We start from the raw sequence: 27,723 nt of genomic DNA on the forward strand, positions 1-27,723 counted from the left end.
TGTTTTTCGAGACACTTGAAGTTACCTTATCACCAAGAAAAGATTCGGGTAGCATCCAATAGAGAGGATAATTATAATACAAATGCGATGGTATCGTCACATCACCTCCAGTGTCAGGGATCGTCGAAAGTCCATTGGTCATGTTTAAACCACCGTTAATAGGAGATAAAAACACTCGTGATCTAAATTTAGAAACCTGTATAAATGGAGAAATATCTTAATAATTATTTTTTCATTCTATTCATATTACAGTATTGGTAATATTTTAATAACAGCAATAATAATTTTTCTATTTCTAATGTAATTATATCTGAAAGAGAGATCGATGGAAAAGAAATTAATTTGAATTTGATAAATTTCTTCTCGAAATGATACGCATACGTATGTCGAATATTTAGATTTACACTGCACGTGCATAATATACAAATTTTATTCTTACAAGATTAAATGACAAAGATTTAGCTGAACAAGAATTTTCCGTAGAAATCATTTTGCGTAATACTACGATGCTTACTATTATATCATTGATAGTGTCATTGACGTAAAGAGTTCGTGGTCGTGTCAATCTCCTCTGACCCCAACTAAGACCAGCTTGTTGACAGGAGGTCGTTCTTCCGAAACAAAAACATTCGGTGCAACCTTTCGGATTGTCCAGTGCTAAACCGAACGTACCTTCTTTGCATTGACTACACTGTCTTCCGACCACGTATTCCTAAATAACAAACGTACAATTTCCGTGTAACGTAAGAAACTGACCGAATATATTTCCACAAAAAACTATATGCTTCGATTGTATCAAAAACTCAAAGATTAATTTTCTAAATTTTTTGACGAATCATCTACAATGTCTTGTAAGTCATAATAAGAATTTAGATATTTAAAAAATTCCACTTTAAAGATGCGTTAAACTTGATACCTTGCAAGGACACTGCCCTTTATCATTGCAATCGCAAGTTTCATCATCACACTGCAAGGTACCCGCTACGTTGCAGCTGCAAGGTCGACACCTAGGATAACCATAGTAACCTTTCGCGCATTTCTCACACCTAAGACCATCGTAGCCGATTCTACAAGGACATTGCCCTTGATGGTCGCACTGAGGTTTCATGGAACCAAGGGTGCACGCACAGGGCCTGCAACCAACTCCTGGGACCAAGTCCCAGGAACCTGATCTGCATCTGTCGCAATGTTCACCGAAGGTCAAGGTTGGACACACACAGCGACCTGTGTCAGGATCACAAACGTGACCTGGTCGCACACACGAATCGCAAACTACAAATAAAAAATTGATGGGAATTATGTGAAAACGTGTGAAGGATGTGATAGCATTTACATACTGATTAATTAAATCCAATTATATCAAATTTCGTATTATTTAGTAGCATTTCCATATGACTATACAAAATTCATACTTTTCCTTCATTTTCATTTCTTCGTTTCCGGATTTTGTTTGTACATTGAAACGTATAAAATTATTTATATATATTAAAATATTTAGCATCGTATTATAAAATGTACCTTGACATCCGTTTGATGAGTATCCATAATATCCAGGTAGACAAACATCGCAACGTGTGCCACCCACTCCTGGTTTACAGTAGCATTGTCCCATACTATCGTGACAGGAAGAATTATACGCTCCTATAGGATCGCAACCACAAGGAGCGCATCCTGCTCCCGTTGGCAAACCCCAGAAACCAATCTTAACAAGATGAGAAAATAGAAAAGACTGATTGCAAATAATAAACTTCATAGCGTTTAATCAGATTCTAGTAACGACTTCGAATGTGTTAATCGGTTAGTGAAATAATAGCTGCAGCAATTCTATAGTAATTCTGACGTATTAAATTTCAGAAAGCGATGTCTCTAGAGTTTCGTACACACGTTTTTCGTATAATAAGCAAATGGACATTTCATGATCTTAAGTTGAGAGACGAGTTGCGATTCAAACGATTCTTGACATATTCGTGGAATACAAAATCACTTTATCTATTTTTCTCAATCGTATCAATTTTTATCTATTGCGAGAAAATGGGAGTGAAAGCAATTTTAAGAGGTGGAACGAGACACATAAATTTCTACTTATGTTTATTGCGATCTACTCACCATACATTGATCGCATTGTCTGCCAGTCACATGGGGCTTGCATTGGCATTGTCCTGTTACGATGTCGCACGCAGTGGTTATCGAACCAATAGGATTACATCGACACCCTGAAAATAGTTAAGAAGACTCATACAATAGAAGATATTCATAGAATACTTGAATGTTTCGATGTACATATTCTACGATTTATGTTTAATATTAAATTTTATGAATTAGAAAAATTTGAAATTAAAATGAACATCGATCTTGAACGTAAATTTTATTTACGATAGTATTGATAGTATTGTTAAGCTGTTAACACGTTCGTTGTCGATTGAATTCTTAACATCTACAGAATACCATCTTATGGAATCTTTACACACTGTACTTGTGGATTGTTATAAAACTTTCGTTTCAAAATTTCGTGATCTCTAATTCGTGTTTCGTATGAATCGATATCACATGCAGATCGTAAAAGTACTTCAAGATGCTCGCAGTAAAACGCGTTAATTTAGTATTCGCATTTTGTATAATTTCATGTTCAATAACTTCTTTCTACTTCTTGCAATCTCTTTCCTTCTTTTTTTTTTTTTTTTTTTATTTATCTTCCATTTGCTAAATTTAACAAAGAGTCGCGAAAAAGTAATTTATAGTCCCTTCACTTAAACGAGTTCTCTTCAATGTTTAGATGAAAACTGTATGTCAAAGTATAAAATAGAATAATAACTCTTTCATTAACTCTGTTCCACATTGATAATTCACATTTCATTCTCAACCTGTGAGATCACGCCAAGAGAAATATGTCTTCCATTCATTTCACAGGTAACAATATACATACAGATCTATACATATCGTGATCAGCATCTATTCAGTCTGGATCCTAGTCATGCATGACTAGTGTTTGCTGATGCGCGATCGATCGCATTTCGCAATTAGCAATGCCACCACGACGAATGTTGTATTGTATTCAAACGATTTAAGCCTTGGTTGGCACTTTCACGGCTGCTGTCTCGTGACGAAAAAGAAGAAAGACCATTCAACGAGGAATTTTTGCGACGCAACCATAAATCGTGAGCAGGTAGTGCAGATTTAAATTCAATTTGGTCACCAGTGTCAGACGATGAAATAATACCTGTAACTTGTAATCGGTCTAGTCAGAGGCGAGATAGTCGATGAGATCACTGCAACAACGTTAAACAGATATTTCTTTCCACATTCTGTTTCTCTCAACTTTTTAATTTCCTCTAGTTAATTTCCTCCTTTAATTGAAATATCTCATATTGTTTTTCACGATTTTGTAAGTATAAAATACAGGAATATTAAAAATATGATTACCAGCACCTGTGGTAGTCTGAAAGGCTTACAGTACGTATGTGGCAAGTTTGATGTATCAACTCATCTATCAATGTTCGAAACACGATTCGCTAATGATTCTGAACTTCTCACATTTAACAGTAAAATTTCCTTTTATTCTTACACCAATAAATAGCCAATAACTACCTATTCACTTCGCTTATAACGCAAAAATAAAGAAGTATATTCAAGTTACATATTTCTATAAAACACGATTTAGAAATCAGCCGAGTAATAATTTCATTGGCGTGTCGCTTGCAACAGGCTTTCGCAATTTTACCTATCGTTCAACGAACAGATACACTTCCAGAGAAGTCTTAATCATCTTCTCGCAAAAAGAGGAAAGAAAAAAAGAGAGAAATAAAAAGGAAGGACTCGCAGCTAGGAATACCGGTAGACAAGTGACATATGATTAATTCAAGCAGCCATGACGCGACGTCCAGTTTAGCTTCGGACCGCGTAACCGTGGCTAAAGCATAAATAATGATCTCGTGTCTTTAATCCCACACGGTATTCAGCCTGGCATGGCGGTTGTAAATAAATAAATAACCGCACTCGTTACAAAGCTGAAGCATCAGCTGGATACTGATGGTAACGCCGCCTTAATTGTAAGTGATATCGATCATCCTTTAAATTGATAACCCTATGTATGTTTTCTTTATTGCATCAACAGTTCAAGTGCGATTCTCTTTTGTTCGTTACGCTAACGAAGGCCATCGACGATCCACCGAGCAAGAGGATAAGGTCAATTGATTATTCGTGATTGATTTATCGAGGTATTCAATAAGCTTCGGGTGGAATTGTAATGTGATTATAGTAAGGGAAAAATAGGATGTACAAGGAAATAGAATCAGCAAGTGGAGGCTGTGGTTTTTGTAGGGAATTGCCGGTTGCGAGATAGAATCTTAGCCATTGCATACATTAGAATCGTCTGATGTGTAATCTCGAGGCAATACAGTGTTGGACTGATAAGTTCTATAAGGCTATTTTGCAAAGCATCATTAATCACTGCGATCACTTCCTATTTCAGACTGTGAATTCATGTAAAGTCTGATTTATTCACTGGATAAGTAGTGGGTATTTAATTTCCACTCACTGAACAATTTCACACGGATCGCTATAAAAATAATCAATGACAATTCTATATTCCAAACTTATTATTCTAAATTAATTTTCTGAAAAAGTTTCCATCTCCCTGCTGTGCTACTCCTCTAGCAATGGTAATGATTCTCTTATTTAGTTATGCGAAAAATTAGATTATCGGCTCGCTTTACAACTAATTGATTCGAACGAACGAGATCCTATTGGACTATAGAAACTCGTTCTATTTCCAACCAATCCCAGCACTTATCAAAATGTCAATGCGGCAAGACACGCACGTTCCTCGATAGCCTGTTCCCACGAGACACGTGTTTTTCCAGATTACACGAGTCTCTACACGAGATTTCGCTCGTTCTTCACGGCGTACTCAAACATCGTTCTACGCAGTCGGAACGAGCGCTCAAAGGTCGCACGAAGATACGAGCCTCTGTAAAAGCGTAAATCTGCCGGATCTAGAGGTTTCCCGTTCCCCTTTGACTGATTCGTCGAGGACGGGACGCTTTAAATTGCAGGTAAAACTTTCCTGAATACCATTAGCTCGTCTGCAGTCGAGATCTACGCGGTTATATCTCACGATGACAACGAGCCTAGTTAAGCCATACCCATGTACGCTCCTGTGTACATCTTTGTTCATACCGCCTAGCGTTAGGACAATTGCTGATATCATACTAAACGTGATACAATAGGATCTCGATTATCCCAATTAATAAATTTTCGAATAACCGAGCGATTGATATTCCTCGATCATTTTCTTCTTCATCTTCCGATCCCTTCCGGCTCAATCTTTTCGAACTGACAAATTCCAAACTTTGTTTCAACCGGTAGTTTCGTGGAATTGCTTTCCTATATTGATCGCTATTCACGGAAATAGCTGGATATCCGTTACATCTCCGGTGTGGCAATGAATGGTTGCAGTTTGCAGACAAACTTTGAATAACGCCACTCAAAAGTAAGAAACTGTACTGAGTTAGGATACGTTTTCTCGTTGTAAATCAAGAGATATGTAAATTTTCGCTTTCTCCCTCATTCTATTTCTCTGAAACCTGAAAAGAGAACTGTCAAAACGCAGAACCTCTACTACGAACGTTCTTTTGATATGAAACGAACCTGGAGTTTCGAATTGCAGCGAGTGCTCCATACTTTGCGAGCGCGACACGTTCGAGACTGTCAAAGATATGAGCCCTGCAGGAACAACCGAACCAGCCGCTCACGTTCAGGTATTCGAGGCAGCGGGAAAGAGTATGGAATTTTATCGAGTTTGGCTAAAAGTGCATGATTTCTGCATCCCGTGCACCGGTCTGCTTCACGCGTATAAATAAATGCACGCGTGTCTAAGGTGCGCCGTGCACCGAGCTATCAAACCGACTGTTTGTGTGTTCCGCGAATTTATCTTTGCCGACAGCTCATTATCCAACAACGATAAACAGTCTCGAGAGAAGCAGTTACGAAATTCGCGCAGATGCTGCGGACTTCCTTTTCGGCTGTTTACTCGTTGTCCATGTTGCCTACCTGATTGTCTTTCTTCTCCCTCATTTTGCGATAGTTTCATCCCTTTTGTACGTGTATTCTAATTTTAATACAATTTATATCGAAAGAGAGACGTAATTTATCAGTATTGGAATTTAAAGGAAGTAATTTAAAATGAAAACAAAATCGTGAAGCTCGATCAGTGCGAACAAATAAATTCGTAATTCTGCTTTCTGTATCTCTCGAATGCAGGATGTATCGGAGTTAATTTATCGACTCTTTGATATGAATTTTTCAGCTCTGTCGAAGTAATTTTTCCGTGCAATGCGTAAATTTCTACTTCTGTTATCGATACTTCCTTTTCCGGTCACGTAATTCCTTAGTTACATGCGAATATATCTAGTTTACATGCGAATATCAAATAAGAGAAACAACCTTGTGGTTAACTTATCTAGTCAGTAAGCTGGATGCATGAAACATATCTACCAATAGAAAAAAAAGGAGGACGTGCTGTTTTTTCAATGTTCTAAAAATAACGTTCGATAATGTGTGACTCATACATTTATTTCTAGCTTTGTAAATTACTTTAACAATAAACTATATACCCGCTATCGCAATACAAATTTAAGTAATATCTTTTCTGAAAATAAAGTAACCCCAATCGTAATATATAATTCAATTTTATATTAAGAATAGATTAAACTGTATTTTAGTATTTCGCATTAAAAAAATATGCTGACCTATGTTTATATAATGACCTATAAAGATACGAAATTCAACGAAAAAGTACAGATACGCGTACGTATTTTCCATATTCTCCGACAAAGAATATCCGTTTGTAGACGATATATTTTTCATATTACACATTCCCAACCTAATAACTATGCCATATTTTCGCAAGACTGCTCTCAAGTAAATCAATAATAGAATCGCAAGGATCCAAAGACAGAAAAATCAGAAAGTTATCGAGTCGCATTAAAATCGGATACAGTGGACGCACCGTGCAATTTACATGCTCGAGAGTTCTCCGCGTTCTGCTTTCTTCCTTCGTTCTACCCTTTCCCACTCGTGCTTTCCTCGCAGACACTTCTTTGCTTTTTATTGACCCCGCTTCTTCTTCTTCTGCCCACGTAGCCGCGTCGGTCCATATATAAGTGCCAAACGTTCGACGCGATACACCCGTTCGTGGTGCGCCTTTATTACCACGTGTACACCGTTGTACGAGCAGTTTGCACGTGTGCGATGCTCGTTTTTCATTCATCCTTGCACGGCACCAAATGGCAGAAACGCGCAGGTGGTCTCCCGTTGTTCCGCACCGGTTCGCCAGGTTGCAGCAAATCCGCGTCGATGAATGATTTCGTTTTACAACCGATAGATACTAACCGACCGCTTCAATCGATTTTCGTTTACGCAAAGCAATAGAAAGATTGTTAATTATTTACAATTAGACCAGTAGATTTTATTTGTAATTGAAACATGATATAGGATAATTGTAGCCGATTAATATGGAACGACGTCTATCGATAACAGTGTAAAATATTTTATTAAAAGCAGAAGACGGGCATATTCGTACAAATGTTTTTTTTTTTAATATTTCACATTCACAATTTGTCCATTTGGTAGCATTTTTTAGCTGTTTGATTATCATGTGGGTGGCTTTATGGTACAAATGTGAGGAGCTTCGTTTGGAAATTCGTCGTTTAGTACAGTTTGAAAGCGTATGAAAGCTTTTCACTAGTTAACAATTATTACTTAAGTTAACAAATATTACTTTTCCATCGTCTATCGTGAAACATATTTGCTTTTGAGTGCACAAAAGAAATTTATGCAGAAATAAGTTAAATTTATTTTCTTCTTGCTTTAATTATTATTTTTCTGTCGAAACACTTTTAGTATGTACTCGATATTGAACACGCTGAGTGTACGTAGTAGTATGGAACGTGTCAATGATGCTGCTACCGATGACGACGATACAGAATTATATTTATTTCATGGCGACAATTTCAAACGGGGCAGTAACAGTGGAAAATAAAGCGCAATTCTTTTATGTGCACTGGTGTTTTAAATCTTGGTTAGGACGTAAAGAGGAAGTTTTGTAAGCCCATAGAAGAGACATTAAACTGCTGCTATAACTATTTGAAATAACCCATTTCGTATCGTTGTTTTCAATAGATACTATTATCTGGAAATGTACGCTCGTGAATATAAATCACCCGCTATATGCGCTATACGAAACACTTTGATATTTCACTGATACTATTACAAGTAGACTGCAGATTTTCATGTAAATCTATATTTTTGTTAAAATAATCTCGAAAAAGTGAAACCTATGCAGAGGTTTGTTTCGTCTACTACGTAGTCTAACAGATACCGTATTTTGGATATTTTATGTATATACGTGTTTTAGTAAATTTTGCCTGTCGGCTATAAAATTCAGATTGATTTACATAGATAATTTTCCATACACACTCTCATTCAACCTCAATACGCACTAGATACGAATATTTTATATATTTCTGCATATCGTGTGCAATTCTGTGCATCTTTGCATCTTGGAATGTCGCGTAAACGCATATGTGATCCGCAGTGTAGTTATGAGACTCGTCTATCGCGATAACACCGTTCAAATTTGAAAAAAATCAGAAAATATACAGGGTGGTTGGTAACTGGTGGTACAAGCGGAAAGGGGGTGATTGTACGCGAAAAAAGAAGTCGAAAATATAGAATAACAATTTTTCGTTTGAGGCTTTGTTCTCGAGAAAATCGACTTTGAATATTCGCTCGGTACGCGCGCACTTTATCACGTCTCGTTATAACGGATCTCACTGTAGATCCTTGTCTCGATGGAAAAATTAAAAAAAAAAAAAAGAGAGAAATTCCGCGATGTTTAAATTAATTACGAACGTATAAAATTCCTAAGGATAAAATTGCCGATTTAATTCAACTGAAGATCTCGTATGTTCGAAGAATTATCCGACTCGCGAAACTCGGGACGTCGTGAAACAAAAATAGAGCAACATACCCTCCGTGGGTTTTAACGCTCAATGAAACTCTTTACCACCACTTGGATAACGTTCACGGCTGGATCGCGTTATCCTGCCCCCGGAGAAAGCGAAGGTGTCGTTTTAATTAAATGCACGCCCGGTAGAACTGGGTGTTGTATTCCGCGCGGAAACGCTGTTCGACAGTCGTAACGCTGACAGCGGACAATAAGGCGCGTTGTAGAAGGCGTGTTAGTTGCATCTTGCCTATTGGTTCCCCTATAAAACGAACGTGGGTGGATACGGGCTGTTTGAAGAAAACGTTTGCAACCTTTTGGTTTCTCTCGTGTGCGATGTTAATGGAAGGAGGAAAGGTTGATCGTGCCATTTAATGACCAATCTTACTAATTCACACGTTTACCTTATTGACAGATTTATTTTCATTCGAGTTTGCTTTACTGGAGTGTCTAGCACTGCGTGTCAGCATTGAATGCCGCGCATAGAAAGGCGTATATAAGATTTTACTTTCAGATCAATTTCGGAGTGTCTGCAGCATGTCAGCGTTAAATACCGCGGATAGAAAGGCATAAATAACATTTTATTCCGATGTTAATTAATTTTAATTCTTCTTCTTTCTTCCTTCGCGCTGGTGTAAAATGTTCTGTTCTAAACAACGGTATACTGTTTCCAGGATCCTAACTGTCTGACAGCAAATTCGATCGACGATTTAAATTCTTCTCGTGAATCTTAGGCGAACTTGAAAAAGTTCGTTCAATCGATAAACGAAATTTTGAAAATTGATCAGAACCTTGACATAAATTCTCAGTTGAAATAAATGTATATTGAAATAAATTTTGTTGCAAGATTCGTACATGGAATTTAATTTCAAGAAAGTAAAATCTCGTTTGCCGGTGTTCGGGTCAAATGTTAATCGAAAGCAGCACGAACGAAGGAAACTTGAAATTGATCGAAATATGCGGTATAATTAAATAAGTGTCAGTTCGAGAGAATTAGCTGATTTGACTAACTAGATAGTTTCGCTGTGAAATAACTCTCTGTTTAGCTATTTCCTCTCGTTAAAAGCCGGTAATGTAACTTTCTTCTCGCGTTGCACGAGGACTACATAAACGTAATCCTGTTTACGTAACGTGGGTGCATATTACACAAACACACACATACACACACACACACACACATATAGGCAAATACTTTTTTATACAATAAGACTAATGCGATCAACCGTAAAGAAATTATGATTGGCAAGCAGATACGGAAAATTTGTATCGATTAAGATGAAACGATTAGAGTCATCATCAGTTATTGATCTCTATTACAAGGACAGCGTGTCTAGGTGGGCTGGATCGCGTTTCGATTAAGTTACGATCGATCGATCGCCGCGTTGTCCCAAGCGCGACGTGTTACGAACTCGTTTTGCCGGAAGTAATTATGTTTTAATCAATTTTTCTCTAGTTCCATAATATCATTACCGAAGATTACGCGCATCCCATTAATTAAAAGGTAATACAAATTCCAGCCAAGAAAAAACGAAGGGCTTTGTACTTTTACAACGTTTCATTATTATAACGTAGACACCAGTTTTATCATCGCATGTTGACATTTAAAAATCATTTTAATCGCGTTATATCACGATAAGACGATTATAAAATTAGTTCCATTTATTCGTAATTTCTTAAATACGTATATTGAATACAACGATGAATAACAAATATTTGGAAAGTTATAAAGGAAGGCTTTAAACTCCGTGGAAAATAACATTACCGCGTTTCGATTTTTTCGTTATTTTATAGAGTAATATAATACATCTTTTACTTGAATATAACGGTAGATAAGGAATATTTGAAAATTTTGAAAGGAAGTCTTTAAACCCTACGTTCGGTGAGTTAAGAAATTAAAATTGAAGGTAAACTTTATCACGAACGAAAATCGCGCTTTCACGCTCGAAGCGTGGCTATAAATATCTATATTAAAATACAGAAAGCGATATTTCAAAGATCGAGTAAAAGCGTGGTAACGATCATGGTAATTTTTTCGATCGACACACGGGCCCCTTCAATTTCTATACTTTTGTTTCCCCTTATTCTTGTATCTCGCCCGCCATACTGCAAGCGAGATAATAACTCGTAAAGGGTACATGAACGCAAGCGAGCGCAGCGTCGAGAAATTATACGCTCGTAATTCGAGTTCGCTGGAACCATGAGAGGAAACACCTCTCGAACTCGTTCGCATTCGAGATTGCTTTTGCCACGAAGCGGTGCTTTATTCGCCCAGAAAATGCAAAATTTTAACGATGGCTGCAATTTTTCTACAGCTGCGGCGAAAGTTGAAGTTTTAGAGTAGGTACGTTGTAGATCGAACGATTGAACTGATGGATATTGAGTTGAATTGTTGAATTGAGTTAAGTTTGGTACGATTGCAGCGTTTATTTCGAAAGTGGCGTAAGTACATTTTTTCTTTGATTTTGAAATATTTAGGTGTTTGCGTTTCCATCGAATGAAAACTGGCGATACGGTCCATTTGGTTTATCCACGTGTCTCTATGTGTTTAAGTAAATGTAAATTCATATTTTTATAGAAATATTTTTGTTCAGAATTAACTCGACTAATATCGTTTTTCATAGCTATGAATGGGCTTGAACTTGCAAAGATAGTAAATTATATAAATTTATCAAATTTTAATTGTTTAAAATTTATGTTCCATATTTCTGTTTCGAAACGTCTCTACGATACTTGAAAATAAATAGAATAGAATTAAATGAATTAAAATTCTTATAACATTAGTGTGTTAAACTGCAATAAACGTACCTCCTGTACCACTATCATAATTTTAATATTAACACCAGGTTGTTCATTGCGAGAAACGAAAGCAAGATAACAACACCATGTATTTTCTTCGATCTTAGGTTTGCACTTCGATACGACCCGATATGAATGTAAAAGTATTATTAATTTAATAATACTTGAAGTGTAACAATAATTACATTTAATTGTAACAATTAAATTTAATCTCAGTAATACTAATTTAACAAATGTAATAATAATTTATCAGAATATTACTAAAACGTATATAAAAAACTTGTTCACATCCGTATATGCTATATTATTATATATCAGATACAAGGGTTAGGATTACATTCGCTATCATTTGTTTCTAATTACTAGTGTCTCCACTGTTTGGACAGGATACAGATTACAGGAAATGGACTTACGTTGCTTTCAAAATAAAATATTATGTAGTTCCATCGATTAAGGAAAACTGATTAAAACAGACGAATGTTTCGAGATTGAAATTACAAATTGTTTAGAAGTAAAAAGTCCACGTGAAAATAGTACATTTTTCATTTTCTTAATTTCTTCAAAAAGCTAGACTGGCACTACGTTTCAAATAAACGATCCGACCAATACGCGATTATCGTTACGCCTTTTTATCGCGTTAGATTAAGATGTTGTTAAGAAATATTTATAGAAATATTAGTTTTTACTGTACGTATTATACATAGCAGTTTTAATCTTTATGTTGTAACTTTTAACAGAAGAAGTTGCAAACAGTTTCCTGATGTTTGCATCTTCGATACTGCTTCAACAAGTTGTAAATTAACTAAATGTACATATATTTGTCGTTGTCTAAAATTTTAGAACAATGTGTTTTAGAGCACGTAAAAGGTAGAAACGATTTCGATCAAGAAATTCCTCGGCTCGACGTTTAGTCTTCGAGCGCCGCGTGCATATCCGCGCGATCGTTTTGAATTTCAAATGGGACAAACGCTGACTCACCGTTTCGCCGTGTAAATCGTCTGTCGTCGACGGCAAATTGACACGCGATTAATCAACGACCTCGTCATGTTCGTTTCATGGCCAGAAAGCAAAACGTTCTACCGATATTTTTAAGCATTAATGAGCTGCTCGCGCGTCGCTTTCTATGTAGAATCTAACGCTGGCCGACATTACTGGCGTTGATTCCTCCTTCCATCTTCTCTTTCCGCTCTGAGAAACCTAACGAGCCTATTAGTCGCCTATGAATTACGCTTTTCCTATGACTTCTATCTCAAAAATAGTTGATCAAGTTGAACGTTATTCCCCACCGAGCGAACATATTTGTGTACGACGTTTCTCAACATTTTGATGGGAGAGAATTACCGACAAACCTTGGGGAATCTTTTTTACAGAGCTTGGAAACGATTCTCAATAGCCGGTGCAAAATATTTTCTTACTTTTAATTCTTGTTTCGTCGATTTATGATTTCTCGCAGATGTGTAGAAAAATCTTGATGACTTCTTTATAGATCTTGAACATGACGTATTTAATAAGCTTGGCAAGGCACACTGATAAAGAAAAGCGTTTAAAAATAAAGGACGAACCTGCTGCAAGTTAAATTTTGTAGTCGCTTTTGCAGAATGTTTATTACCGTCGTTTAATGTTAATTAAGATCACGTCGGTGAATTGAAAATAATTTAATCAGACGTACACAGCATCCTGAATCGTACGATCGGGCAAATCAATCTTCCTTTTAAAAGCCAGGATCATTAAATGAAATGTGCAAACCAACTCGTGTCTAATAACACTCGCGTTCACGCCAGTGCGAGTTTCGCTTCGATAATTTCACGCATCATTTTTCAAGCATGTCATTAACGACATTAAAACGATCAGATGCATCAGTCGAATCAACATACTCTTTCAAACGATCAAGTAGATTAATGTTCCTCTCGGGAAGCAGCGTTGTTGCGTGAATTGTCTTCTCAAAAAGCATCGATGGATTATTAATTATACCGACACGACGTGCCGAGCTTTGGTAATTTCTGTGTCAGCGATTAGCGATCTATGTGTGTTTAGAAAGTTGTACGCGTTAATTGGCATATTATTATAAGCGCAACGTAGCCGTGGTTCTTTCCACTATTCGTTTACGTCGATTTTTCAATCTCTAGAATGAGATAGGAAAACAACATTTATACTAAATTTGTTCATCTGTTTCCTAAGTTCTTTTTTCTACAATATAACGGATAAAAAACGAACCAAGACCTATGCCTAGGCGATGATAAAAGACAAAGGAAATTTAAAAAGAGGACCTCCAAAAAGATCGAATGGCAACGTTTTACGACCGCCCTAAAAGCTGTCGCGAACAATCGCCACCTTTGCCACCGGAGCCTCAAAATCCATTTGCTTCGTACTTAAAACATCCTCGAACTTCTCTGAACTGAACTGCAAAAAAAAAAACACAATGCAAAAGCTCACCTCACGAAAGCGTGTCTACGCCAACGAAACACGTTTGCCACCAACGCAACCACACCGTACATCATCCTACGGCATTCTTTTCTGTATCCAGCCGATATAAGCCAACACATAAATCGTTCTACACCGGTTACAATGTGAAACGACGTTCGAAAATCCGCGATCTCCCACATGGCATAGGCCAACCGTTCGATACGAGACCGGTCCAGCACCCCATCGCGGTGCACCTTGCGGTCCCGTGGCTTCTTTACTTCCAATTCCTGGTAATTCGATACCTGGAAACGATTTCGCGTGTCATATTACGCGTTTACACGACTGGTCATTCCGTAGTCGCTTGTCAGCCGACGCGTAGATACCTACGCTTGTGCAAAGCTACGTTTGTGTGGGGGTGTTGCGCATGTAGCTGACAGCAGAGCGTAATAATTGCGACCACCTGTCGAGTGTATGATCTACCTTGCGTATGTTCTTTTCTGTGGTCCGCCTCCTTTTACTAACGCGTGGCAGCTCACTTAAGAGCAGAGAGTAGAGACGAGTTTTTGATGCAGGCCGAAATTTCGCCGGCGGATACTATGGCCGGGTTCACAGCGTATTTGCAATTACGCGTATCCCGAGCTACGCACCATTGTGAACATCGCCGTTTATTTTAAGGTATTTCTGCGAGAAAATGAGTTTCACGTGGTTAAAGTTTAAAGAAGCTTAGCGGTACCAAAGTTGAGATATCGAGCCTCAAAGTTTCCATATTTAACACGTAATCTGTGTATGAAAGCGTAGACAAGATAACCTTTCCATTTATCGCGGTGAAAATTGTCTTAGGAATTTTTCAAAAAGACTAATATACGACGCGAGATTGTATTGAAAATGTTGGATAAAAGAATGTGGAGGCTTGGCGGTATTAAAGTCGAGATATCGAGCCTCGAAGTTTCCATATTTAACACGTAATTTGTGTATGAAAGCCAAGCTAACGTTCCCATTTATTACGGCGAAAATCTTCTTTGGAGTTGTTCAAAAACTAACGTACGATGTGAAACGGTGTGGGATATCTTATATTGAAATATGGTGAGATCTAGCGATATCGAAGTCGGGATGTCAAGCCTCAAACTTTCCATATTTAACGCGTGATCTCTGTATCAATCCATCGCCAAGATAACGTCTCCATCTATTACAGTGAAAATTTTCTTAGAAATTAAAAAAGAAACATTAATATACGATGCGAAACTGTTTTGGAAATTTTATATTGAAAAATGGAGAGGTATAGCGGTATTGTTGTTAAGGTGAACATGTAAAAAGTATGTAATTCGATCACTGTCATACGCGTTCAAGTAAGAGGCGGAGCTAGCGCGTTCAGTTTTTCTAAAAAGTTTCTTTCGCTCCCGCTGTGCTGACATGCAATTTGTCACACACACTTGTGCGTGCGATTGTATACGAAGAAAATATTTAATTTGTTTCGTTTGTCGCCTTCGTAGGAGAGGTATCGTCGCCAGGATACACGAAATGAGCATCGCGATACCACGTCTCACGAGAATCGTCGCGCGAACGCTTCTATTGATGTGCATGCGTATTCCGTAGGCGTTCACTACGTTTATCTCCGTGTAAAACCGGTCTAACTTTTCAGTTATGAAAGACAAAGGTAATTACCAACATACAGAATATAGAGGATAACGGTGATCATGTTTCTTGAAATAGAATAATTTGAAGCGAGGATTTATATACGAAACTAATTTGCTTTTAGTATGTTAGGGCAATTACGATTTTCAGAATAATTTTATTTACAGATCTAACGTTTTATTAAAGGAAATAAAAATACAGAATTATAAAAGGTATACGTATTTGAAAGTAGAAAATATTATCGAGTTGTATCATCCGTTTATTGGCTGTTCTATGGCACTAGAATAATTTATGATAATGAGGATGATAAAGAATATGGAAGTAGTTAATTTTTAGCAGATTACAACGATCAAGGTTTTCAGAATATCTTTTTGATAGGTGATAGCTAACATCTTAAAATAAAATCGTATCGTTCGATCAGTTTAATGTTATTATGTTATAATTGCTTTTTAAGGTTCAATTAACAATTTATTTGCTTCTCGCAAAAAAATTTACACGAACGTAAATGTAAAAATTAAGACACGGAATCTTTGGAAGATTCATGTTGCGAAATAAATCGTGTCGGTATTGCCTGAAGAAAAAATATATAAAGACAGCTATTATGCCTGATACAATTCGTCCTTTGGTTCTTAGTTTGTGTTGTAGGTAGAGGCAAAGCGATCTACTTTGAAAGTAGTTTGCCATTGCGCACTTTTATCCTGCCTTCGATCTTAATTAATTTCAGTTGCCTATTAGTCGACTTGAGAAGTGACCTCGCATGTGTTACGTCAATATACCCGGTAATGGAACACGATGAATCAGCCAGTTGATGATTTTACGAATAAAAAGACCACTGGTTCCGTTTTACTGGTAGAAAATATAAAGAACGATTATAATGGAACGTACATTTACCAAATCGCTCGTAAGTCATCTATAGAGATCACGTTTAAATATTGCCAGACAATCAGTGAGTTAATTTTAAACAGAGTAGATAATCGAAGATATAAAGAACGAATATGCGACCGAATCCATTTGTTTCTTTTTATTATCGAAGGATTTTGCGTATGCTTTTATCAATTTCAATTTATTAATTATTTAATCGAAGCAGATAACCTAGTTGCAGGAAACCAAAGAGATAAGAAGCAAGGATGGAGATTAAAGTTGGAAAGAAAAATGTCGTTGATCATCACCGTAGTAGTATAACTGTAATGTTTGTAGTAGTAAGTTACATGCGATACCGAGAAGTTCATAAAAATCGTAATCCAAGTGCTATCTTAAGGCCACAAGGTTGGAATACATCGAACCCTCTTGTAACACGGAACTCTGGAAACACGGTTTCGATGGAAAAATTGCGACAGTCCTCCTCTACAACACGATATTTTCGCAATAAGATTTCCATATGGCAAGACTCAGTGGACTTGGACAATCCTCGTATAGAACAAGTTTCTCTTAACACGATTTCGATACAACACGGAACGAATTAACCGTGTTATACGATCACTGACTGACAAATCTATCTATCTATCTTAATTACTTCATCAGAGAAGTCTAAGGGGAAAAAAAGGAATACCGATTTCTTTTTGTTTTTATCTTCCATATTATTTTTATCCTTTACGTTCTATCAAAATACTACGACGAAAACCTTCCATTTAATCTTAATCGTACACCCAATGATGCGAAGCGAAGGAATATCAATCATCATTCAAATTAAATTGATTGTTTCATGAAATGATAATTGATAGTGTTACTTGACCCAATTGCGCGATTCGATGAGGTAGACCTTTCTCATTGACCCCATGACTAACACGTGTCGTGCGAATTATTTGCCATCTTCTTGATTATGGTATCCGCTTTGAACGTTATTCTAGATTAATATTGAAGTAGAATGGCGCCACGCCAGTGTGAAAAATTGTATGCCTTTTCACGATAAGCCACGCGTTATGTCAGCATAAATTGAATACGTTTGTAGGTATACGTACGAGCAGAGATATCCGGATAAGGAAATAGTTTCCTTGTGGATCGAGCAAATAAAATTCTTTTTCGAGAATCAAATGAAATAATCTTGTTGAGACAAATTTTTCTACGCGTTATTTTATTTATCTTTCGAATTTTTCCCCCTTCCTCTGATCTTTCATTAAACAATTTATCTTCCTTCCTTATGTAATTTCTACAATTATAATTTTTTATCAAAAGAAAAAGTTCTATTTACATTTTTCCAAATGCGCTTCCAGCGACACAAAGATTACTTATTCTAATATTTTCAATTGTATGTTAGATTATTTCAGAGGTGTTTCTAATATTATGTTCCCTATGTCCTTTGACAACTATACCGAAGAATTGCTTTTTTCCACTGAAAGAAGCAAATATACAATATCTTTATGTTTCTCTCATACGTAAATAGACAACCAGAAAATCTCATCGATGTTCCAAATTTTCTTACATTCAACGAAGAACGATGGACTTCTAAGAGTCGAATCATCGCGAAATGTCTATATCCTTGTGGACCATCCGTTGTCGTTCGAATAACGACGGCATTAAATTGTTAAATCGATCGATAACGGCCAGTTCAATTGAGATAACCGCGAATAGTTTACGACCCCGGTAATAGATAACTTAATTTCTCCTTCCCCTTACGCTATCAGTTTTGCGGGACATTGTAATTTAAATTGTTACGCGTTGCGCCGCCTCTATCTATATAACCTAAGTGCCTCGTTAAACTGACGTTCTCTATTGAACGGACGTCTTACACGGATCGATCGTTATACGTTTTTCCTAATGCTAGCAACACTTAACACCTGCTACGGTTATTTGTGTCTATGCTTCGGGATGGTCGTATAAATGCAGATTTTCCAACTATGTACGTAGATAACAAATTGCTACGTTCGGCCGGACGTGGCTTTTTCTTTATGGTTTAACATATAATATAAATGCTAATTTTCCAAAACAAGCAAATTTTATTATTGAGCTTAGCGTATAATTACAGATTCTCTGTTCGTCAGCCGATGTAAGCGAGCCAAATTTCATTTTTACGTATTATGTAAATGAATAGAGGTAAGAGTTTATAAGTAAGCTCTAAACGATCGGTGCAAGCGCAGTTACTTATAATACTGCACGTTTCGTCTTTTTCCCTTTGTTGCACCATGGAAAATATTTTAAGTACGCTTTTATGTACTGTAAGATAAATGAATTTTACGAGCTTCTGTGTCTGAACTGTGTTTGGACGGTAAACTGCTCTCGTTAATTCCTCCCCGATAAAGCGGTATGCTAAAGCAGGTGGTGGGTAGTTAATGTTTTAATTTTAATTCGACGTTGTAATGATCTTGAATTTCGGTCAGAATTTTGAAATACGTAATTATCCTTACGTTTAACTATCGCGTAATTAGTATGTGTTTTAATACTGAGGATTCATTGGAACGTATTTATGCAACGAAAAGGTGCACCAGTGTCTTCTGTACTTCGTAATTTGTGAAATAAAGAAGTCGAGGTTGCTTTAATAAACTGTATGGTGTAATGACTACCTGACTGCTTGAAATGTGTTTCAAATAATCTCTGATGTACAATTGCCGTTTCATTATTAACAATACCTATAAATGTTACTACATGTTATGAATTTCTTGGTACTAGGTACTTCTCCATGTAATTACACTCAACATACTTTTCTTCTTCATTTGAATAAATTTGTTAGAAGAAGAGATCGTATTTCATATTTCCTATCGCGATTACACGTAGCAACTTGAACTTTCCTTCAATTAATATCCACAGCCACGTATTCGTCAAATTGAAAGCATCGAGAACGATGGAACAAGTTCTGTGAAAGAAGCAGAAACGGATCACCTTAGAGCGCGGTGTTTCGAATTTCGTGCGAGCAAACATTCCACGAATAATCCTAAAACAAACGCGGGGCAACGAAAAAAGAAAAAGCAAAGAGAAATGCAGTGCGGTTATCTTTATCAAACATCCAACTTGAGCAGCATCTTGAACACTCCAAGCCACCAAACACCGCACAGGACGTATCCACGGTTTACCTACGTGATTTCTCAATTACTTGAACCAATACCAGCGTTCTCTCTGTCGAAAGCGTTTTAACCTAACAAGCTTCTCCTCGTCATTATCCATTTATCTTATTCGATCTTTTAATTCACTGTCAAAAGTATCCAACAACAAGATGAGAACGAGGATAGCGAAGTTCTTCCCAAAGGGAACTTCCACACGCCCGACGATCTATTCCTTTTTATCTTTTCCATTCATTTATTATTCCTTTGTCTCTCTCTTTTTGCCGTTTCAAAGGCTCGATCGGCTAATAAGCTTTCGAGGGGCATTTGTACCGGAGATAGCCTGTATCGGCGCGGTCCCCCGTAGCATAACGCATTATGCATGCATGTAATGCGTGCGTGCATCGCGAGGCTGGGCCGCCTGTAATTTCGGATTATGGGAACCGGACGGTGAATCGCGGTTAACCACGAGGAACGAAGAGGAGGAGGAGGAGAAAAAAAAAAAGAACACGGGCCACCGCAGCAATCTCGGAAGAAGGAAACGCGAGACGATTTTGATTAAAAATTGCCGAGAAACGAAAATTTGATAGCGTGAGATTAGCGCGCGTTTCGGCGCATCGCGACTCGAGCAACCGCGATTTTTCGAGAAACGGTGAGAAGCGCGTGTAGAGGATTGCTTACCGTTTGATAATTAACTTTTATTTTCGCGTGTTTGTACGAGTGTATGAAGCTGGCAGTAAAGTACGTTCGATTTGATAAAGATATTAAATTAATTATACGAGGTTTCGTGTTAATCGCGTGAAATTGTAGTTACGCGTAATTCCTTTATTTAATCGCTGTAATTCTCATGTGATTCTATACGCTTTCCGTAACGATTTAGTAATTCTGTTACTCCGGGCTCGTATAGAGGATCGATGAACTGGATGAAGGTTAAACAAATGGGGATGTGAAACGCCGTATTCGTAGAGAGTGTAGTAATTTATGTATATTTAGAAAATTATCGAACATTAAGTAGCATAGTAATATGCGATGTTAGCGGTATAATAGTAAGTGAATCATCTCTTTTCCTACTTGCCGCCGTACACAGCGAATGAGAGAATTTATGGGAATTATAAATAGGTCAAATTGTGGGCAGGCAGTGTGCGATTAATTTATGTGAACTTGATTTTTAAGTATTCTCGATGAGGAACGTCTCTGTAATTTCGAAAGCAATTCACTCGCGATCAGCAAATTTTACGGTTCTGTTCTTCTTAATCTTAGCCTTTCCATACGATTTTTACTACGACATTTCGATTCGTTATGGAACTACTTAGTGCACGAAGTTATTTCATATAATAATTATTGTAGATAATTATCAAAGAATTATCCCCTTCGAAACAGGACAAGTTTTATTTGAAACGCCTTTTCGAATAATGTACAATGTAATAATAATTAGGAAATATTTGCGTGGATCGATTAAAATGTGACACCCTGTACAATACCAACTTATCTGTAACACGTGTCACAAACGAAAAAGGAAACTCTGTTTCATTGAAAAATTCTTATGAAATTATTCAAACATCAAATAAATTCGACTCTAATAATCACTTAGAGCACTCGAGTATCAGTTCTCCTGATCGCTTATAATTTATAACAGCTCTGACAATCGTAAAATGCATAAAATGTTGAAGCATTTACGTATCTCTCACCAAAGATAGCGCAACGTATAATTATCTCATAACTCAGAGAGTAGGTTGATAAGAAAATTACATCACGCTAGGCTAAACCGTTTTCGTCGGCTAGTGGCTTACTTCTCGTTCCCATCGCGAATCTAGTATTCTCTTTCACCCAGCAATGAGACTTCCTCATTGACTCTTCCATTGTCGAGGGTCAAGATTCGTTTCTGTACTCGAGATCTATCTACGATTAACCTTTAACGTTTCGACTTTTAATCGTCAATATCGACCGGCAACTCCAACTTATTCTCATCATACTTCGACTTGCAAGTTTTTAAGTGTCAGATTTTATTTTATCTTTTACTTTATTCATCTGAGAAGTAATATAATTTTGATTACAATGTTTATATTAATTATAATTGAGTAATGTGTGGAATTTTTTAAAACACAGGTTCACAGATCTCACAGTACTCACTGAGGAGTATTATTTTTTATTTGTAAACAATTGGCAATAAAGACCCAAAAATACATTTGGAATAGAGTGTCGCACATTGATGGTGTTTGAGAGGCACATTTAGAATAAAGCGCCGCACATCGGTGGTGCTTGAGAAGCACATTTGGAATAGAGCGCCGCACATCGGTGGTGTTTGAGAAACACACTTGCGGCGTTAAGGGTTAAACGTAAAAAGACGGTTGCAACGTTTGATCTGCCCTAACCAAGATTATACAGCTAATAACGTGTTATTTTCAACGTGTGTTCACAAAACTCGCAATTCGAAATAGCAGCATACTAAAACAACGTTGAAAATTCGCCCTTACGACTTAGTCAAGAAAAATCTCAACTTGTACAGTGGTTACAGAAGTACGTCATTGTATTTATTATCGCATTTATATATTAATTAATTGCGTATGTATCTATATTAAGACCTAATACATTAAGTTTCATGCCATTTGTTTTATTAACACTTTAAGGACTCATTAATTATAACATTACAATGGTTCATATTTCAATTTATATTTCAAATAGTATGTAAATAATAGATGAAAGTTTAGCCAGAAGAAATAAGGTCGATAAAAATAGCAAACGAGTCTTTAGAGTTCTTTTCCGTAGCAACATTGTTCGAAAGTTGAATTTGATAATGTATGTTGATTGAAAAAAAATTGCGAATGAAATGTTACCTCAACGGTCGACTCTTCGTGAGTTAACTCATTAAGCTTCGTTTCGTTTTCATATGACTACGAAAGTTTAACACTATGAAAATGAAATGTGAAATCTGATTAAGAAAGAAAACATTTTATTTGAAAATGAGGATATGTATAAATATTTTTTGTAGCCTTTCTGCCTTTCCTCGGAATTCCAGTTTTCTCGCTATTCCATTTCTAAAACCTCATTCTCTCTCTCTCTCTCTCTCTCTCTCTTTATCGATCGACCAATTAATCTCGGCTTCTATACGATTAAACAGCTGATGTTATCATCTTCATCAGGCGATTCCAGCGGGAAATGCGATAAGACGATATCCTAATAAACGACAAGAGCTTTGCATACGCCAACGTTACTCTTCGTTAAATTGCTTCACCTCCTCCCCTAAAAACTATCCTTGATAACAACGACAACGCGATTAATCGACATGCGGATTTCAACGTGCGTTTCGTGGAATAACGAGACGAAGGATAGACGCACGACTCACTGTTTAATTGCTCATACTTAATTACGCTCGCCGGTCGTGGCTTTCCGATGCGGAATATCGCGATCTTCGTCACTATGGAATACACGCGTGGAATTATTTATGCGACGCGTATCCGGCTGATTCGCTTTTATCTCTTGTTTCGTTGCTCCGATAGAGAGAACATCGAAAAGCTGGAAATCGATGGCAGTTGGGCGTTTGCAAGTAATGGCGAGAGATTGGGGGCGTGTGGCGGACACGATGGAATGTAGGAAATATCGCGTGATAAACTTTGTACGAACGAGCGTGGAATATCGAAGAAGGTATGTAAGTAAGTATATAATAAGTAAGATGATTGGTGCTGTTTTCTGGAAATATAAAATTTGCCCAGGATATGCTAATTTTCGATATCATATTTTTGTTTTTTAATATCTGTGATCGTGGCTATTCCAATACCATGTATTCTTCCTAAGTCTGTCGCGCTTATTCCATTTTCAAGTTTCCAAATTATGTCGTATTTTACTCGGATAACTAGAACGCTATAAATTTCATACTGAATTCCTATAACCAGAATTCACCCGATGGGATAAAGGTAAGAATGCACTGTATATGCAACGCTTTCAAACATAGAACGTACAGAAAGAAAAAGGAAATTGTATGGTAAATATCTTTGAATAATTGAGATAATTAATTAAGGTATTTAAAAGATATCTTCGTCTTGAACAAAATATGAAAAATACGGGATAAAGTCTCATTGATACACGCGATTTCTCGTTTCAGTCTTATGTTCATCTCTTTAAATCACTTTTCGTTTGTTAAAACGAGGGTTAAATTGAAACGTACGAATTCAAGGATTGTAGCATAGCTGTAGCGTAATTGCAAAAATAATATATCTTACGATACTGGAACACCTTGTATGCATATACCATACCATATACCATATAACACAAGGTATAAACTGCCAGTACTCTCACGTATGCAGATAATAACCGGCCGTAGTATCCGGTGGTGCATCTACGTTTTGTTTGCCTCGCACGCGGCTGGATTAGAGGCGCATAGTGCTGGCTGGCATTACACCTGTTATTGAATAATAACACGTGTAGCCAGATCTGATGCGAGAGTCAGCGTGAACGTGTTCGAGACCGTGATGGTTACGTACACGAGCAGAATAGTAGGAAACACGAAATCTATGGGCGCTCGTGAAAAGAAGAAGACGGATATCCAGATAGTCAGATGTAGACTTATGTCGATTCGCCGCTTGTTTGCCGTGCTTTTTCCTGATCTTTGCTCTTTCCGGGATACGAATCACCTGAAAATGCTGCACACCATTGCAGCTCCAACGATCTGTCTTGAACGTAAAGTTCAATTGACCATGTGAACCGGGCAGCGTTCTGAGGTTGCTGTCCGCAGTTTGGTGAAAATCGAAACAAAATAGCAGCCTCGAATGGTTTCTAACGAAGTTCACGTTTCTACGATCGTCGTTGAGAATTTTTAACGCGTAACGCGAAAACTATCGAGACATTTTAGATCGATTTTCCGTTCTGTAAAATAATTCTTAACAACGTTTGATCATTTGTAGCGGCACTCGGCAACAAAATTTTCCAACGGTTCCTATTCTGTGGTTTATTACACAGTGACCTTGTCTTTGGCCGAACGACTGTAGCGTGGTAATTAACGTAGTTGGTTACTAACCTTCAAGACCCAGGTTGGAATCCCGGCATCCTAGGTTCCGTTTTTTACGATTCCTAGAAGAAAAGAAGAGAGAAAGCGGTCCGGATGGTTGGAAGAAAAATCCCTCTACCCAAGCGAAGATGAAAATCTCTTTTTCTTCTATTGTTATTTATTACTTAAGATGAAATCCTTTGGTATCAAGGAACGAGACATGGATCAAAATTTACGAATTACTTATTCACTTAATTATTATGGTAAGAGAAGATCGTTTAAAAGAATTCGAAGAATTATAGAAAAGATTATTGAGTGCCACCGCAAGGATAGTACGCGACCTGAAGGCAAAGATATAATTTTGTGAATTACAGTTGGCATAGGTTTTAGATAAAGATTTGAAGAAATTCGAAAAGTTAAGGAAGAATTCCTCGCACCTGATATATTATAGCGTATATCTATCAGATATGTTTGACGATATCTGAATATATTTTCTGAGAACTTAAGAGAAGAAGGTGTCTTAGGGTGGCTAAACCATGCTAAACCATCATGCACTGATGCGTTAGACAGTAACTTTATTTAAACTAACTTTCTACCTTAAAAGCTACAATAAAGAAACAAGAAATCACCAGGAAGAGATCATCTGATATTCAAACTACACTTTACGAAACTCCCGAAAACTTTTCAAACATTTCCGCAAACTTTTCGAAACTTTGTTTGACAAAAGGTTGTAAGATTAATAAATCAGACGCAAAGGATTAGTCGAGTCAAAGAGTGCAACAACAATACGCTTCCGGTGGGTGACTCAGCCATAATTCGGTAAAAAACAAACGGTCACTTTTAAATAGGTGCGCGATAGTATTAGCGCTTCGAAACGGCAGAAACAAAGGTACATTTGCAAATAAGCGTAATCCTTCACTTTCTTCTTCTCTCTGCTGTAAATCACGACCACTGTTCATCGGGTGGTCATTATCCCTAGGACCGTAGAAGATGAAATAAGTCGATTGAGATACACGTAGAGGTGAGAAGAGAGGAAGACGCGAGTCCGGTCACCAAATGGAATTTCAGTAACGTAGTTGGTGCCGAAATTTACAGGGTGATCTTGGCCACAGATTACGAAATAACACGCGTGCCTCCATTCATTCTCTCGCGGAAGGAAAAAGAGCGGGATGCGTCGCGGCTTCGGGACGAGAGGACGAAAGAGGAAAAGAGAAACACGAAGGAAGGAAAACACGGACTCGCTGGTTTAATCGAAGCTGATTTACATAATTATAAATGCCAGTGCTATAAGTACGATTCCGAGAGTACCTGGCGCCGTTCAGAATAAAGATTGCGTATAACGTAAGAAATGGAGTTGATGGTAAATTATTGAGGAAGATGATATTGTATCCTTTTTCTACCTCTTTTCTTTCAGTCAAGGATGGATGATGTTATTCAGAGCCAGATCACTGAGATTAAATGGTAAAATAAGTTTCCCGTGTTAGGGGTTGTAATGTGTCATGAATAATACGCCCTAGCGAGGATTTTCAGTTTACGATGAATATTACACGTACAGTTGAAGCGTTTGAAAGTAAAGGTGACGTTGTTTAGCAATTCAAAGAACTTTCTACGATGTCGTCGTTTAGACGATCTAAGGAAGTGTAAATTGCACGTTGCGTGGAATTACGTGACGCGTAAGGGAAACCAAAGAAGCGGATATTTCTATTAAAAATAAATCGAAAAAGTAAAACGAAACCTTTTCACTGTATTGTAATCAGTATGAATCATGTAATGTGCGTAATGTTACGAGTCGATTTGAACCGATTCAATGAGAGAAAAATTCGTTGGCTGCTACTTTTTCAGTTCAAATACTTTACGTTTAACGCGTAATACATAAAACCTCGCGTTAAAAACGATATTTAATATATTAAATATTTACTGAATATTTTATCCATTTTTCATCACGTCCATTTCGATCGTGAATTATCAAAGAAATCTCATCGTTTTCTATCGGTAAACCAAAGAAAAATGTATACGTTAAGGGACCAGTTGCGTTATCGAACAATAAAAAAATATAATTCACGAGCTAGTTACCGAGGAGAAGGAGCACCGAAATTCCTGCCAAGGTGGAAGGAAATTCGACTTCTCGTGTTTGGCTGGAGATACCACGAGACACGTTATACATATATGTATCTACAAGCTGCAAGAACAGTTCAAAGCGGCCGCAGGTTGCGTTGCACTGCCTCAGGCGTGTTGCGTCGTTGCAACGGATTGCATTGTATGTTGCGAGCGAAGGAAACAAGCGGCAGCCTCCGAGGAGCCTGCGAGTAAACTCTTCCTCGTCTTCTTTTCCTGATTCCACGCTTTCGTGCATCTACGATCTACAGTCAGTCACGAAAGTCTACACACACCCGTTAAACACGATATACTACGGTAAAAACGTTGGCTGCACGAATTTTTTGTCCTCGTCCTGAATTAGGAGACTCTGTCTGAACCTTGAAACAACTCGTTCTCTTATTTTTTTCCCATTGCACACGTCGTGCAACTGTTTTCTACCAAAGTAACTTTCCTTCTGTTTATTCGTGATAGTTTCTGTTTAATTGTCGTCGTCGTCGTTGTTTTGACACTTTCTACGTTGCAACCATTCTTGCATAAATAGCACACCGAAGCTATTTTCGTTGCGTCTGTCGATCGATTCATCGACAGAATACGCCTGATGCCTCGTTAGAGAAGAGAAATACAATCGGATTTGTTTAGACTGGTGAAGGGATTGATTGAGAGCGTTTAAGACTGTAGCAGAGGGATTTGCGAGCTTTCGAGAGGTTTGACGAAGTGATTGACGAACTAAGGCTTGTATTTCGATGAATGAAATGATTTAAAAGCTTCTGCGTTCTGATAGTCAGCACCGAGTCAAATTTTTAATTAGAATAATTAAAAATCCTATCTAATTGAATCTA

At 37.3% G+C, this 27,723-nt stretch overlaps 1 protein-coding gene across 1 annotated transcript in view; it reads right to left on the minus strand.

Moving 5' to 3' along the window:
• The window catches only part of LOC117209317 (laminin subunit alpha-2-like), a 53,394-nt gene that overhangs the window by 12,219 nt on the left and 13,452 nt on the right, over window positions 1–27,723 (minus strand). Inside the window, exons 2-6 of the mRNA XM_033451194.1 lie at window positions 2,107–2,213; window positions 1,519–1,702; window positions 917–1,272; window positions 515–712; window positions 26–196 (exon numbers count right to left, since the gene is read on the minus strand). Of these exons, the coding sequence (XP_033307085.1) occupies window positions 26–196; window positions 515–712; window positions 917–1,272; window positions 1,519–1,702; window positions 2,107–2,213 (1,016 nt within the window). The remainder of the gene's footprint in view (window positions 1–25; window positions 197–514; window positions 713–916; window positions 1,273–1,518; window positions 1,703–2,106; window positions 2,214–27,723) is intronic.

Source organism: Bombus bifarius, unplaced genomic scaffold, assembly GCF_011952205.1.
Source record: "Bombus bifarius isolate JDL3187 unplaced genomic scaffold, Bbif_JDL3187 scf7180000008169, whole genome shotgun sequence".
In the NCBI taxonomy this organism is placed as follows: Eukaryota; Metazoa; Arthropoda; class Insecta; order Hymenoptera; family Apidae; genus Bombus; species Bombus bifarius.